The 17,298-nt window shown below is 40.8% G+C and overlaps 1 protein-coding gene across 2 annotated transcripts in view; it reads left to right on the top strand.

Annotated features, from left to right (window-relative positions):
* Positions 1-17,298, top strand: part of SNX25 (sorting nexin 25) — a 91,294-nt gene that overhangs the window by 27,039 nt on the left and 46,957 nt on the right. Inside the window, exons 4-6 of one of the 2 annotated variants that reach the window (XM_030012619.2) lie at positions 6,989-7,161; positions 8,054-8,240; positions 14,673-14,743. In XM_030012619.2, the coding sequence (XP_029868479.1) occupies positions 6,989-7,161; positions 8,054-8,240; positions 14,673-14,743 (431 nt within the window). The remainder of the gene's footprint in view (positions 1-6,988; positions 7,162-8,053; positions 8,241-14,672; positions 14,744-17,298) is intronic. The other variant, XM_030012624.2, reaches the window with a different exon arrangement.

The following is a 17,298-nucleotide window of genomic DNA, read 5'->3' as shown; positions in this document are numbered from 1 at the left end:
TATACAAAAATAAAGACAATGTTTCATGTCAGGAGCATATACCCAACCACAAATATCAGTCATCTTTTAATACTCCTGACTGTAATTAGTCTTTACAATACAGGGAGTTACCAGATGGTTCTAATTAAGACTGTGGGTATCTAGAGTAGATCCTAGATAAAAAGAGGTATTTCTATGAGGTCCCTGTATTGGGAAACCTGGAAGCCCAGTCATAGATGATGGTCCAGTATTACAAAACTGCCATGGGTCCTGCGTTCCTGAGAAATGAGGAATTGGTGTTAAAGCAGTGTTGGTATTGGCTCAGAGTCACTTAGTTATAGCACGGGAGGGAAATGATGGTATTTCTATAACGTTGGTAATGTTTTAACTGCTTGTCTTCGGGAATACCAAAGCAAATCTGCTGTTCGGCTTTCCTATATAAAGTGCTGGATGAACTCACAGATTTACAGCAATAGGGGGTAAAGTCTTAGTATTGATGACGTTCAGCAGGATACACGTTCAGTAATTGCACAAAGCAATCTCAGAGCAGGGGATAGTTACAGCAGGTGTCATTTTGGTCCCAAAGAAAAGTGCTGCTTGGAACAGACCCGGTACAAAGGAATTTGCTTTGGCAGGCCCTATGTATGGATCTATATTTACAGACCACTGCCTGTTCTTCCACTGTTTTGGGGGGCAGCTGAAGGAAATCCCTTTGCTTTCTGACGCTATGAAATAACATTGGATAGCATTAAAAATTCAGAACAGGCTTAAAAGATTTCATAAAATGAAACTTATGGAAAAGAAACTTAGGCAAAATTAAGGCTGGCTTCGTAGCTCACGGGGGAGTGAAGAGGGATATGACCTGTAAGCATGCTGTGTAAAGCATGAGTTCTGTCTACTGTTTTAAATCACTGAAGTCACCCGCATCTTGATACACCAATATATGTCATTATTCCTTCGGTCTTGATTGTTCAGGAAGACACAAATGAATTAAGTTGCCACTTGCCATTATTTTTCAATCGCCTAAAGCAGATTAAAAGAGCCTGGTTTACAAAGCTTGTATCATGCCTGTTTTGGAACTGTTTGCTAGAGTGCCACATTTATGTTAGTTCACTGCACGCAGTTGTGCTCAGAATTTATGGATAATTGGCTGGGCTTTCAAAGCTCTCTCTAAAAATATCTGCACACAGCAAGAGTTTTCTCTGTGTGTACGTGCATGCGGATTGCAGTTAAGTTTCAGCTTTTCCTGTTGGTCTCTGCAAAATGAACAGTGCCTTTCTTTACTCTTGATCACATTCCCACAGAGTTGAAGATCAAAGTATTATACCAAGCTGTAAGAATATGCCTGATCAGGACATCTTAGCTCCTGCTCCACAATAGTAAACAGAGTTGGTTTGGTAGCTGAGCAGTGCTGTTAATACTTCTGTATTCTGCTCCTGTTTTTTTATGGTTATCAGTGAAGGGATGCTGTTTTCTGGGCAGACCTTTCATTGACACACAATGTATTCTCCCTGCAAGCTGATCAATGGTTATATTGAAGCAAACAGAAGTGTAATGCTTCGTGTATAAATGCAAACGAGGATATAAGCCTTGGATGTCTTGTCTTGTCTGTTTTACCACTGGCATATTGGTTTATTTTGTAGCTGTTAAGCCTCCCCCCAAGCTTCCTCTACTGCTTTCAGTCTCCCCTTTATTTCTCTTGCTCAAACATCAATGAAAACTGCAGGATTTGTTGACACAACTGTTTGGCACTGATATGCAAAGCTTTGAATTTCCTGAAGACTTTGTTTCTCTATTCTTTTCATAAAAATCTGGTGGGGTTCTGTGCCTTCGCTTTTGCTTATTAGATCACATTTTAGGTACAGTTTAGCTAGGAAAACAATTGAAAGAACCCCTCTTTAGAGAGTCCTGTCATCTTAAGTAATGGAGATAACTCCAGAAAAAATTGAAACTCTTTGTAAATGGCCTGTCAGCTGGAGAGTATGCAACTCTGCTCCCCCCTTGCATTCCTGTAGGCAGGAACACAGACAAATGAGAAGGGTAAGAATCAAATATTTGACTTTCTCTTTGTTTATTCTGTTCCATTTTCCATTTGTGTTCTGCTGGCTGTGTATCAGAAAAGTCCTGGCATAGGTCCAACTCAGCCAAGCTGTATGTATTGGCTGTTGACTAGGAATAAATTTGTACAATAGGGAGACAAAGATAATGAGAAGTGAGTTCTCTTCCGTGGATGATAGTATAGGTGCAGTTAATGCTTCAGGGTGTTTGCAGTCCCAAACAGACTGGCATTCCTCAGGACACTTGTAGAGAGGCATTGAAGGCAAGGAAGACTAATCACAGTTCAGTAAAATTTTATGTGCATTATGGCTCTGTTTCATGCTTTGCACATGATACGAAAGTATAGCTTGATCTAATCACTATGCATGATGTCCCACAAATAAGGTAAGAGTGTCCAAAAAGAATGGGTTTTGTGAGTTCATGGGCAAAAAAGCAATCACCACTTGCTCTTAGTTCTAACTCTGTATTGTTGTTGTTAATACACAGGAACCAGTTGTTAGGAGAAGTTAGTTTGCTGGTAGCCAACTGATGTTCGGTGTAAGTCATCCTGTTTGCCAGCATTTTGCATATGCTTCTGGCTGTGTTTCTAAGTGCCTGACTTTGGGTGGACCAACCTGTCCAGAAAAGGAAGACTTTACTTCCCCACTAAGAGGTCGCTGTACATAAATGACCCAGACTTTTTGTCTGCCAGTAGTCTGCCTGGGATGTGTCTGGTTTTGGATAAATAATGAATGCCTTTAGGGAGAGCATGTGATGGGAAATGTTTGATGCAGTGTAGAGGAGGCTGTAGGATATGTCTGGAGTATGCAAGAGGAATGGAAATGCACTGAGGAAAATAGCTAGGTATTCAGCTGCCAGAGGGAAAAGAAAAGATCCTGCCAGAACAAGATAAACAGCTTTCTGAGCTCAGTCAGCTGCACAACCTGCACTGGTTGATAATGAAGACTACACATCATCTTCATAAACCGCTGCTCCTCAGAAGAACAGAGTATTTACATCCAAGCTGTTCCAAGGAACTTGTTTTGAAATTTGTCTTACTCGTAACAATTGAAACTCCCTCCATGATCCACATTTGAAAACTAAGCATTTGATTTGAGATTGAGTAAGAGGCTTCAGTCAAATCGAAACCAAATGTCATCTTTACATTTCTGTTGTTCTGAAAATTAATTTAAAAACTAATTTTGGTCAGCTTGAGAAAAATTACTTGTATTATTAGAACAGAATTAGAGCTATTGTTAGAGTGTTGTTACTATTCCAATGTATTTGCTCCCTCCTGGACTGACTAGCAAAAATCAGTTTTTACACAGTGCTGCCTGTCACTAGTGGCCTTACAGTGGTGTCTAACTGAAAACTTCTGGTTTGACTGTATGCAGTCCTTGGTCACTTTTTCACATACAGAGGCAATGGGCTTGGGGCAGCCCTGTGAGTAACAGTCAGTTGACTCTATCCAGGACAGCAGCCTCCAGCTCTGGGAAGGACACAGAGGTTATAGATGATGGGAGGAGGCACTGGTATGAGGACGTGACAGTTCTGAGCCTTTTTAACACCTTAGAGCCTTCAAGTGAAGACCAGTGCTGGCTGCCTTTGGAAATTACTGTGGTGCCTTTCAGGTGACACTGCGTCTGTCTTGCTGTAACCAGTAGCATGGTCACCTTGCTGTTAAACTGTAAGTCTGTGATTGGAGCACATCAGGCATGTGGCCATGAAAGAACTGCTAGGGCACCTTGTCTCTGCTTCTGCAGTCATTTTTGTATAAAGAAGAGGCACTGCTGTGACCTGCACTAAGGACTTCCCTTGGCACATCAAGTCAAACATGTTGAGAAGTCCAGAAAACCATCGGCACCTGCGAGGAGATGAACCGGTCAGTATTGGGCACAAAATCAAGACGGGGGAGGTTTGCTCCCTGTTTCTTTCAGAGCTGTGATCAGAAGAGCTGTTTGTGGGGAGTCTGCAAACAACACAGACTGTGCTGTCATGGGCTTGCTCATCCAGCAGCATGTTGCTGTGAGTGTTCAGTGGTGCACAGCGCCCACCCAGTGCTTCATGCTGCAACAGTGGCACAACCACCCCTTCACTGTGTTAGCTCTGAAAGACTCTGTCTTGCCATCTTCCCAAAATGCACCTACCATGGTTGCCAGGAGCAGGGAGGATGTACTTGCCTGTTCAGTGGCAGGAAAAAGAGTTTATGCTATGTTACTGTATAGTGTAGCACACTATAACTGTCCTAACTCCAGTACTGATGTACTTGCTTGAAGTTAGGAGCCTGATTCTTTCACCAAGTGCAAAGTGAAAACAGCAAGAAATTTTGGATTTCCTCCATTTATTAGTATCCAGCTTGCATAACCCTTACAGTTAGTGAGTGGATTATAGTGAATGCCTTCCCCAGCAGGCTAAGAGTGATTCTGGCTGATAGTATTCTCCTGCTCTTTCTTGAACCTGAACCAGAATTAGCCAAAGGCAAGGATCTGACTCTACCAAAGGCAGGCAAGGTGGACCCTGACTCTGAAGCATTTAGGATGATGGAGGAAAACTGTGACTTTGTTCCCTAGTTATTTTTTTTTATCTGTGGTGATTTATTAAGATACAACATGAGCATATTCCAGCTTCAGCCTACTGATCAGAGGACTCAGCTTGAGGCAAGTTCTCTTGTCTCTTTTCTGAATCGTTCTGTGATTTCTGCATGCCTGAGATGCTCAGATCCAAGCAAGTGTTGTTAACCTGATTTGGCCAAGAAGTGACTCACCAAATCTGTGATCTGGCTGAGAGGTGACTCAGATGGGACTTGGAAGATGCAGGTTCAGACCTATCAGACTGAGCAGAGCCTAAAGTCCAGGGCCTCTTACCCGCTCTGGGTTGAGCATACTGCCCACAGGAGTATTGCCCCAAAGGTGGGGTTGCACACACACACTGAGCCCCTACAGTTTCATGCTTTCAAGTTTCATGCTTTATATACCAGTAACACTGGTACTGGTAACAATATGGTTGGCTCTCACTTGTCAAACTACTGAGGGGACTTTGCAAGTTTCTTTGCGCTTTGGGAGTCAATTCACCTTTCTCTGTTTGCCATCACGATTCCACCCTCTTTCTAAATCCGTGGGTGGGTTTTTAAAATCTTTTTCTAAATTAGTTTTCCACTTAGTGTAGATGGGTGATAATGCCAAGTCTGTTACTATATAGTATCTTGCACAGACCAATTTGATGTAGCCTGCAGGTGGCAAGTTGAAAACTGCTGTTCTAGGAAAAGTCAGGTCAAACAGGCCAGTTATTTACTGGAAGATTTATTTGACAGTAACAAAGGAAAGATGGTAACTTCGGTATCTAACAGGTAGACCTGTTTCTCGAACTAGATATGATCCCAAATCCTCTGCTTAAAGGTTCAGGTCTATAGTTAGTTTGCTCTACAAGAATGTATTTGCTTCTTGAGTTTGTGTGGTGGGTTGACTCTGGCTGGATGCCAGGTGCCTACCAAAGCCGCTCTATCACTGCCCCCCTCAACTGGACAGGGGAGAGAAAATATAACGGAAGGCTTGTGGGTCAAGACAAGGACAGGGAGAGATCACTCAACCAATTACCATCACGGGCAAAACAGACTTGACTTGGGGAAAATTAATTTAATTTATTACCAATCAAATCAGAGTAGGGTAATGAGAAGTAAAACCAAATCTTAAAACACCTTCCCCCCACCCCTTCCTTTTTCCTGGGCTTAACTTCACTCCCCATTTTCTGTACCTCCTCCCTGCCAGCGACGGTGCAGGAGGATGGGGAATGGGGGTTGCAGTCAGTTCATCACATGCCTCTGCTGCTCCTTCCTCCTCAGGGACAGGACTCCTCTCACTCTTCCCCTGCTCCAGCGTGGGGTCCCTCCCACAGGAGACAGTCCTCCGCGAACTTCTCCAATCTGGGTCCTTCCCACGGGCTGCAGTTCTTCACGAACTGCTCCAGCGTGTGTTCCTTCCACGGGCTGCAGTCCTTCAGGCACAGACTGCTGCAGCGTGGGTCCCCCGTGGGGTCACAAGTCCTGCCAGAAAACCTGCTCCAGCGTGGGCTCCTCTCTCCACAGATCCGCAGGTCCTGCCAGGAGCCTGCTCCAGCACGGGCTTCCCACGGGGTCACAGCCTCCTTTGGGCATCCACCTGCTCCGGCGTGGGGTCCTCCACGGGCTGCAGGTGGATATCTGCTCCACCGTGGACCTCCATGGGCTGCAGGGGGACAGCCTGCCTCACCATGGTCTTCACCACGGGCTGCAGGGGAATCTCTGCTCCTGCACCTGGAGCATCTCGTTCCCCTCCTCCTTCACTGACATTGGTGTCTGCAGGGCTGTTTCTCTGACATGTTCTCACTCCTCTCTCCAGCTGAAGTTTTTTTGGTTGTTTTTTTTTTTTTGACCCCTTCTTAAGTATGTTATCCCAGAGGCACTACCACTGTTGCTGATGGGCTCGACCTTGGCCAGCAGTGGGTCCGTCTTGGAGCCAGCTGGCATTGGCTCTGTTGGACATGGGGGAAACTTAAAGCAGCTTCTTAGAAGCCACCCCTGTAGCCCCCCACTATCAAAAACTTGCCATGCAAACCCAATACAGTTTGTCTTGTTCAGTTTTTCAGAACAGTTGACAAGATTTCACTGTAAGATCAGTGATGGAACAATTGTTTTTTTTATTCAGAGAAACTTTTTTCCTCCCACTTGCTGGGCTCTCTATTTGATGCAGTTTTAAAATACTGTATTTCTATTTTGGCAGGTGAAAACATTGACAGGACAAAAGAGTTTGGAAATGTATCTTAACATTATTAAGAAAAATTAGCACGAAAAATATACATGGTTTAAAGTGTTTCTTTACTGAAGTTACTTACCTGATAATGGATTTTGGATATTTTATCAATTAGTGACTAATCATGATGCCACTGGTATGTAAGTTCTTTCCCTTTTTTCCTTTCTTTCTCCACCCCACCCCCTTAGGCAGGAAGATCCACCGAGACCTTTTTTGCTGCACCCATGCTTGAGGAGCTCTGATGAAGAAGTAAGATTCCTGCAAAAATGTTCTCAAATTCTGGTGTATTGTCTCCTACCCTCAAAGGATGTCCAGTCTGTCAGCTTGCGCATAGTCCTTGCAGAAATACTTGCAACAAAAGGTAGATCAAAGATCAGAGATGATTAACCTTTGCACCTGTACAATATTAGTAATTACAGACTTCATTATGTATAAGTCTTGATGCTCTGCTTTTAAATACTGAAATTTAATTTCTGTGATAACCAGTAAGACACTTCATATTCTCAAAATCAAGGATATACTTACTTGACTCTCCTGACTTGATGCCAGGCTGTTTAGCACCTTTCAGGATAGAAACACAATTTCTACATTCCATTCTTCTATTTTTTTTTTTTTTTTTCAGAGGAACACTTTTGCAGTCTTCCATGGCAGTATTTTTAGTGATTAGATTGAATAGTTCTGGCCTTTTATTTTATTCAGATATGTAGAATCCATAGACTTAAGGATGTGATTATAACTGAATCATGATACCAGATTTAATTAATCTTTTTAGACTTTGATTTATCCAGTGTGGTTTTTTAATTGAGGGTTTTCTATTTTGCTTTTTATTTTATCAGCTACACTTTAATCTGATTATAAATATACTAGTCATTTTTTTTAATGTCACTGAAGTCAAATTCAGAAATTATGAAATCTCAAGTATATTATGCAATTCAGTTTACTTTTAATTTTCATTTATAGTGGCTGTAATGTCATAGCCTTCAAGGCAGACAGCAGAAAGAACAAAAACACTTGGAATTTTCCACATAGAGCTCAGCTTTGTCAATGTACATCAATTTGTGTAATAGAATAAACAAACAGTTTTATCAAGAAGGTACATCCAATCTCAAATGTACTATGTAGTCCGGAAGACTGGTTTTGGATTTTTACCAACTTGCATATTTATTTTTGCCTTTTATCTGCAGTTTTCTTTTGAAGGACAGCAGTTATTCTTCAGCATAAGGATTTTGTTTTAAAATATTTTTCCTCTCCAGTACTGAAACCAGTGGTGGAACTGCTGAGTGATCCAGATTATATTAACCGAATGTTACTCAGCCAGCTGGAGTACAGAGAACAGATGAATGAGCATCAGAAGAAAGACTACACATATGCTCCTTCTTATGAGGAGTTCATCAAGCTCATTAACAGCAGCTCCGATGTTGAGTTCCTGAAACAACTGAGGTATTTAATGTTTCACTGTAGCTCATTCAAAACTAAACATGCTTCTTTTGCCAGCCCATTACTGAGATTTGAATGAATTGTGATTTTTCTTTTTAAATTAAATTTTAGATTTTTTTTTTTCTTTTGGTGAAGCAGAGACAGTAAGGATGATAAGCCACAGCATTCGTTAAATCTCTAGTATAGTTAGCTTTTTAGATCGGTGGCAGAAAATGTTAAAAAATTCCACTTAGTATGCTGGAGGTGACTGTACTGTTGAAAGGCACACAAGACCCTTATTTACAGCTTGTCTCTGTGGAGTTAGATAAAATATTATGTTGGATTTCCACTAGTGTGTAGTGATCTCCTCATTATCTTTATGAAGTATGGCTGGCCATGGTGGTCTGATGACTGAACCATAGCGACCCTATGGACACTGGGCATTCAGAGCAGGTTGCTGTGATTCTTTGACATGGAAAGAGGGGTTTGAGTTCCAGCACTTTTTACCACTGGATCAGAGGTTTTCCTGAACTGTTGCAGGGAGGTGTTTCCTAATTGCATCCTTCTTAAACATGTTAATGACCTCTTAAGAATTCCCTAAAGACAGAAAAAAACCCCACTGAGCTGCTACATATCATGAGTGAGTTTGATGTTCCTGTTTTCGAATGCAAACAGCACCTGCTCATTTTCATACTAACTTTGCCCCCCCCACCCCGCCCCATCTCATCTCTTTTTCCTTCCCTCTTTCATCATAATATGAGATACTGCTTGCATCTCAAGCCTGCTTGCCCAAGTACAAGATGTTTATGCTTGCCTTATCTTTATAGCTGAGCTGTTTCTCCTCTGATCTCTGGTGTAAGTGAAAGGATAAGGAGCAAGTGACTGGGAAGCAGGCAGCAGAGATACTGCTGTTGTGGGATCTCCCTGGATGTCCTTGAGTTGGTTTTGCTGAGCACATCAAAGCTTTGGAGGGCTGTTGAAGCCATTTCCAGAGTGTTTGTTCTAATCTGTTACCACCAGCCAGAACTGGTATTTTTTCCTCTTCCCTGACTCCCTTCTACTGCTGCTGCAGGTCAGCTGTCTTTCTTCCTAAATGGCTGCAGCAACATCTGAAAGACACAAGCACAGTGATCCCATTTGGTGCACTCTGTCATTTGTTGTGACCCAGACCTTCTGTTAGACTTGGCTTGATCAGGCCAAGTGAGGGTTTACTGAGATGGAGTATGTGGGCTGCATAAATAATATCTTACTTTCTCTTGTTCTTCTCTGGTTCTGAAACCACTTGCATTTCTGAGATAGGAAAATGCATTTAGGTGACAGTGAAATGATTTTGTTGCTTGGCTACTTACTGTTCATCTGCTGTAAAATTTGCTCTTTGCTCTGGGCCAGCGTGCCTTTCCTGAGAGCAGAAATTAGTCTCTATTAAACTCTGTCTAAAACCTAATTGACATCATATTTATTAGCGTAATCACACTAATGGATGTGCTTGTTCTAAAAGAAACCCAACTCTTCTGTTGTTGTTGTTCAGGCACATTAATGCTCAATCTGCTCTCTTTTTAGCTGATAGGTCACTTTAAATTGTGTTCTCTAATATCAGATAGCAGATTTGCTTTATGAAGTAATGTGGTTTTGGCTGCACTTAGGTTTTTCCTTTCTAGCCTGTGGAGTCCAACTACCATCATCTTGAGATGTGTTCCTCTGCACCCTACATAATGTTGATCAGTCTGAGCTGATCAGTATTTGAATGGAAAATGTCTAAGAAAATGTATCTTGTTTTCAAAGAGAAATAGTATTTGATTTTGGAGTCAGTGCTCATCCTTCCTCTGTTTGTACAGAGCCAGTCTCTGGGAAGGTGGGTAAAGAGCGTTCCCCTGCGGGAGGAGGGATTCCTGTTCTGCTTGTTCTCTAGCACTGTGGGAGCACCTGGAGAGATGGGCCAACCTGTAGTCATCTCAGTTCCGTAGTGTATTTTGCAAAGCTTTCTTCATTTACCAGTAAAAGTTTACAGATTTATGTCAAGGAAACAAAAGAGTGGTCCCTATATGGATGGGGGGGGGGGGGGGGGGAGGTGATATTTTAGATCAACAAAATAAATGATATTTTGGGTTGTAAATCACAACAGTGAAATACAGGAAAATCTGTAAAGAAGAAATTAAAGAGGAGGAAACAAGCCATTTTGCAGTTACCACTGAGGAACACGACTAGAGTCTGTCAGAGTGACGGGAGTGAGGAGAATGCTTCCAGTTCTCTTCCTACAACAAATAAATTACTGGCATGTTGTACTTAAACATGTTTCCCAGTTAGATGCTATTCTGGGTAATAATATTCTGTTTACCAAAAATTCCTTTTCTTGGTTTTAATTGGAAATCATTTTTCAGTGCCTGTTCTAAGCCAGTGCATGGGATGCGTGAACTGTAAGCCTCCTTTTACTCCTGATGTTGCCATGTAACATCTTGGTAAAGAACAGATACAAGTAGTAACAATTTTCAGTGTAGGCTTAGCTTTGAGGGAAATTTATCCCAAAGCACTACAGTTGCTGGGAAACTCTTCCCCGCCCCCCCCCCAACATTCCGGCCATGCTTTATCTTTGCAGATTAATTGCTATCTATTTACTAAAATAAAGATAAAATACGTTGCTCAATGAGAGAGGCCATGAGGCACTGATAAACAATTCCTCAGGCTCTTGATGGACTGTAGTCAAGAAAGCTCAGGCTCCTGGGTGCTCCTCGGTGTATGCACATGATGTTGCAGGAGAGAAATCCCATAAGGATCCTTCCAGACTGATTTCGTTAACAGAGTTTTGCTAGGCTTTCTTGTGATTAGAACTAGGTATTTGTTATGGGGTAAGTAGGGAGGAATCCCTGGCTGGATCAGTGGAAACCTGTGGCTGAAGGATGTTGTTGCTCTTGGCCAGGTAATCAAAAAAGGGTGGGAGGCTGTGTGTGTTGGATCTCCTTGTAAGCAAGTGTACCAGCTCTCTGCCTTGCAAATAGCTCTCCCTGAAAGGCTAGTACAGTACGGGGATTTTCTAAATTTTTTTTCTCTCCTTGCTTAAAAGGGTTACCGTAAGAAGAAATACTGTATTGATTTTCTGCATTGCTTTTATGGATTTTATTTTTAGAACGTATTTAAATGTTGCAGGAACTACTTATTAATTTTGGAGATACTTTTGAATTCACAGTTCATTAATATCTATAGTGGGCCTCTAACATTTGGTCACTTTACCTCTTAGCAGAACTTCTCTCTATTGCTTTGTGGAAACATCCCTTTCATTTTTATACAGGACATTTGGGGAAGTGATGTTTGTTTTCATAAAAAATTATTTGCTGATTTCCGAGGAGCTATTTTGTTTGTGTTGGGGTTTTGGTTTTTTTTCTCCTTTCACGCATCTGCTTTCCGAAAATCTGGATTTGTTTGGGGGGAAAAAAACCCAAACCAACAAAGCTTCCAGAGAAGGGACCATTGTATGGTTACCTGTGAACATTTTTCAGAGTCACTCTTTACAATGTTTACCTTCATTGTTGCTTATCATGAAGGGAGGCAGAGTTTTATTCCTGTGTTATCAAGTTTCCACAAAATGTGTTGTCCCTATTTATTTCAAGAAGAAAAAACTAAACAGTGAAATTTCACCTTCATTTCCCCTCAGATTTAAGTTAGCATGGATAAAATGGAAGTCTGCTACAAATAAGGGAGAAAAGATGAATTCTTCCATGTCAGATGTGAAACAAATTTACTTGCTCTGTCAGAAGAAGGCTAGAGATAAAGGACATGATGAGTTAAAAACATAGCTGAGAATAAATAGTGATAGGGAAATAAACTGGTGGATAGTTTTCATTCTGCTTTCAAGATCAGCATTATATTTATTCTGTTATTTATTAGTATAGCAGCAAAAGGTCACTACACAATTAATGGTAAGAAGGACCATTATCGCTGGCTCTGTCATCTTTTACTTAAGAAATGAGGGAGAGGGATGAATATAACAAAGAACAGGGAAGAGATAAGAGTTGGAAGGTAGAAGTAGTGTGGATGTGAGCCCATGATTGATCCAGTTTATCAAGTACAGTTCACTTCTTGAAAGTAAAATCAGTACATCACATTTAAAACTTCCTTAGATGTTTACTTACCAGCACCACAGAGTATGTGGCAGCTGGAATATTTGGAACAGACTTTCAGGGAGAAAGGGTCATGGTCTGACGGTGTAGCCAGGGTGGTGTTTGTGTGGTGCAGTGTTGTACAGCACTCTCATTGAGTAGTTACAGCCAGAGCCCAGTGCTTAGGAGGAACAGACTAAATAGCATCTTTGAGGATGTAACTCAGAGCATCTCCATTACTTAAGGTAATCTAATGAGGAACAGAAAAAAAGAGATGCTGTATTTTACAGTATTGATAATGAAAACACATAAAACCATGAGTGCAAACAAATGGGAGTAAATTTGGAATGAAAGAAGTTGCAAGGTAAAAGTGGAAACTACTTTCCATGTGCAGTATTTACTTGGTTGTCTGTACCTTGTTTGATAAATTCAAGTTTACAGTTACCTTAGAACACCCGAGTGAGCTGAATGAGTGTTGTTTGTAACGCATTTACAGATGACATAATCAAGGCATCAAAAGTCCAAGTGAGCTGTCCAGAATGATTTGGGAAATCTGTGTCTGAGCAGGGAATTAACTGTGGGACTTCTATGCACCAAAATACTACCCTCACTATGGGCTGTTCTTCCGCTGAAGGACTGGGCAAGAACTGTGGTGGTAGGTGGAAACGACCAAAATATAGTAATGCCAAAAGGAAATAGGGTTAGAAAAATCAAAGCTTTGCAAACAGGTTCTCAGGTTTCAACCTGGTAATTGGAGCAGTTGGGTAGAATACAGATTACTGCAGAAAAAAACCCAACCACCTCTGGAAGTGTAGTTCTGAGTGAGCGTATGCTCTGTGTGTAGAACTGTATGTCTACACAAAGAGGCAGAGACAATCAAAACCCTGAAAGAGTTAGAGGAGGCAAGAGGAATGGGGGGAATTGAATAATGTTGGTCAAAGAAGTATACATGGAAGAAGGGGAATATATTTTAAGGATCATAGACGCTTTCTTAAACAGAGAATAAGTAGTCATGGAAATAGCAGACTTTCTAGGAGGTTTCAGCCTTCATCTAGGAGTTAACATGATAGATGAGGTTAGGGAACTCCTGCAAGAATGAATTAAATTCCCTAGAATACTTGCTTTATTACTGTCCTGGTTTCAGCTGGGATATGGTTAATTTTCTTTCGAGTAGCTAGTATAGTGCTATGTTTTAGTTTTAGTATGAGAATAATGTTGATAACACACTGATGTTTTCAGTTGTTGCTCAGTAGTGTTTATACCAAGTCAAGGGTTTTTCAGCTTCTCATGCCCAGCCAGCAAGAAGACTGAAGAGGCACAAGAAGTTGGGAGGGGACACAGCCAGGGCAGCTGACCCAAACTGGCCAAAGGGGTATTCCATACCATGTGACGTCATGCCCAGTATATAAACTGGGGGGGGGAGTTGGCTGGGGTGGGGGGGCAGATCGCTGCTCGGGAACTAATTGGGCATTGGTCAGCAAGTGATGAGCAATTGCATTGTGCATCACTTGTTTTGTGTATTTCAATTCTTTTATTATTAGTATTGTCGTTTTATTATTATCACTATCATCATTGTTATTTTCTTCCTTTCTGTCCTATTAAACTGTCTTTATCTCAACCCGCGAGGTTTACTTTTTTTTTTTTTCCTCCTGATTCTTTCCCCCATCCCACTGGGTGGCGGGGAAGTGAGCAAGTGGCTGCGTGATGCCTGACAGTCATTTTCTTTGCTGAGTACATGGTGTTCGTTAGTTACAAGATTGGTTTTACTTAAAATTCAGTTTACTAACTGCATTAGCTGTCTTCCATTATGTATGGTGTAGTTTTAGGTTTTAATTATTCCTGGAGTGTAGTACTTTAGTGTTTTACTTATTTTAGCGTAATACTTTTTTTTTCTTCTCCCAAGTTATATATGCTCCACATATGTATTGAGTGCATTAGCTAGAAGAACCTTGCAGACAGCTCTTTGCTTTTGAACTGAACTCCCATCCTAGTTTCCTACAGAAAACTTCTATTTAATGTTAAGAGCATGACTTTACATTGTGTTCACTGAGTATTGCTAACTGGCTGTGTGCAGCACCAGCAGTTGGGAGAAAGGGGCAGTATTATTGTTAGCTGGATGTTTTCTTTTCCTTTCAAGATAACCTTTTTTCCTACTCTGCTCCATATGCACACTGCTCCTTAGGTTGCAGGTACACTGAGAAATGACTCTGTTTCTAGGTGAGGAAGAGGTAGAAGTGGTTTGGTTTTTATCAGTTCTTAAGTGTGCTGTATGAAGAACACGTTGTAAAAAAATTAATATCATGATTTTTTTTTTTTTCTTCTCTCCTCCCTCTTTGCCCTTATCCCCTATTGTTTTTAAAACTAGGTATCAGATTGTAGTGGAAATAGTTCAGGCAACCACAATCAGCAATATTCCCCAAGTGAAGAGGCAGAAAGGTAAGATTCCATTTTGTTAAGTCACATCTGTTGTTTTCATTTTGAAAAGCTGTTTGAACTCCCGACATACATATGCAATCAGTGTGTGTGGGATTTTTAGACAGATTTTGGGAATGCTATGCCTTTAGTATTTCAGTTATGTTTCATTTGTCTGATTCTTCCAGAAACTCACATGGTGTGATTATCCCCCCACCCCATCTTCATCTAAGCTGATGGATCATGAGAAAGGTCATATCTATGATGCATTTATTTTCAGAACTTGCTGCAACTAGGATTTTTGGCATTATAAATTCATATGCTGAGAATCTTGCTTCCTCTTTCTTTTTCATACAATCCATTCTTCAAAGTCTCAATGTGTTCTCCTTTCAAAACACAGAAGAAGGAATGATACAGCATAATTGTCAGTCAGACTTTATTTTGACTCTTCATTGTATTATGGTTTTGTGTTGCAATACAGAGTGCTCTTAAATCCTTCTGCAGCGTTTAGGCAACATCTGCCTCTTAAAATGCACATGCATCTTACATTTGTACTTATATATTGCTTTTTATGGTTCTCAAAATGTACTGAAACTGTGGTATAACTTTAGGAGATTAAATTGATGGCAAAATTACAGACCAAATTTTTGCTTGGGCAGATGTACTTAAGGTATATCGAAGCATAATCAAAAGGCAGTGGACAATATAAATCAGTTTGTAAACAAACAAATCTAAAGGATGTTGCTTTTAGGTTCTCATGTCATCTCTTATCTGTCAGGTTAAAAAAAAATATCCTTTTCTAGCTCCTTGTATCACAAAGGAAAGCTTTTAAAAGTGATTCAAGTGTAATGAAAAACGCAGAAATGGAATATAAATGTGCCGGGGGGGGGGGGGGGGGGGGGCAAATCTTTGGGCGGTCAGAAGAGTTTGGGGTCCATGCTCAAGTTTATGAAAGTATAAGGTTGTCAACACTGATATGCCTTTTGTTTACATTCTAAAATAGAGCTAGATTTGCATTCCTGTAGGAGAAATTGCTTGTGTCAAATCAAGGCAAAAGGAAAAGTAGGCACTGGTTTTTGCTCAAGTGTACATTACAGAAAGTGATATTAATATTTCTCAGATGAAAGTGAATTTAATGGAAAGTCTGCTTCATAAAGTAATAAAACAAGAACAGGGAAGTTAACTCTGAGTACATTATGAAAAATCAATCTTGTTAAGCCTGTATTTCCATTTGTGCTGCTATTGGTCTTTGTTGTGACAAGAATTGATTTGGGGAATGTTTTTATACAGTTGAGGTTCCTACAATTAATTACTGTCTCACTCTCCTCATGTCTCACTTACCTAGTTAACTATCCACTGTTCTAAACCCTGAACAGAAGATGTTTTTCTGAAGCTACAAGTGCCTGGTACTGCAGAATAGCTATAAAAAGTTTATTGCTATCTATTTGGCCAAAGTAGATCTGGTTCCGCTTACTCTGTGGTGAAGTTGGTCCTACATTTTTATGGGCTCTTGACTTCTACCTGTATTAAAAAAAAGCCAACAGAAATTCCACTAGCTGATGCACTGAAGTTTTGTGTTAAGGTATTGACTTTTATTATTAGTTTAGTTATATGACAAGATCGTATGTCATTTAAGAGTTGATTACCACTGCTGGCTATATTAGCCAGTGGGGCTATTGTGGTTAAACCTTTTATTTATTAAATAGCCAACGGTTATTCACATTATGCCTGAAGAAAAAGGTGATGTTTTGTTGCTTGACACATGTGGAACAGTACGTCCAACAGAGGCATACAATACAATCTTACTATAGTTCATGCAAATTTAAGGCAGTCTTCTAATCTGTTTCAGTTATTCCACCAAGGTTTTTATCTACCAAAAATTTTCAGACTCAGTCTACGTACAGTAAACTTTAAGAAGGCTATCAAAACTGTAGAGGGTTAAAAGCTAGTTCTGAAGGCTTTTTTGCGTCTTGTTGTTTGTGAAGTAGGTGGAGACATATTTACTAATGTGGTAATGAGTCTAACATGTTCCTGAATTTTAGGAAGAAAAGTTTAAGGAAGGTAGCACAGCTTTTCTTCCTTAAAACAAAGCAAAACCAACAAAAAACCCAGTGCAGCTCACTGCTGGTACAAAGGTCATTGAACTTTTGTGGAACAGACCACCATATTACTTAGGTCACCTTTTGATGTTTCCCTTTCTGGATGCCACAGCATACTGCTACCCCTGCAACAGCTGGGTTTCATGGTGAATAACTAAATGTAAGCTTTATGCAAAGTGGAAGCGTGTTTGCACAATCTCATTCTCTCTTGCTCTTTTTAATCTGTTCCCCCAGTATCTGCTGCGTACCCGTGACAATGTGTGTGAGCACGTGTGTTCGATGTATATGACAGTCTCCCCTTTCCTGCTAGAAAATGAGCTCTTGCCTTTTGTGTCATGGGGATCACTTGGCTTTGATTCCAGCCTGGCAAGAGGTAGTCTTAATGCTAGCTATTTCCTTTATCCTATGGCGAAGTTGGGTCCTGAAAATGCAACTGTGCCTGGGTGTTCAGCTAGAGCAGCTGAACTTCGGCTGGCTAGC

The sequence above is a fragment of the Aquila chrysaetos genome, chromosome 1 (genome assembly GCF_900496995.4).
Source record: "Aquila chrysaetos chrysaetos chromosome 1, bAquChr1.4, whole genome shotgun sequence".
NCBI classification, from domain to species: domain Eukaryota; kingdom Metazoa; phylum Chordata; class Aves; order Accipitriformes; family Accipitridae; genus Aquila; species Aquila chrysaetos.
The sequence above is the reverse complement of the archived record's forward strand: the minus strand, read 5'-3'. Positions and strand labels throughout refer to the sequence as shown.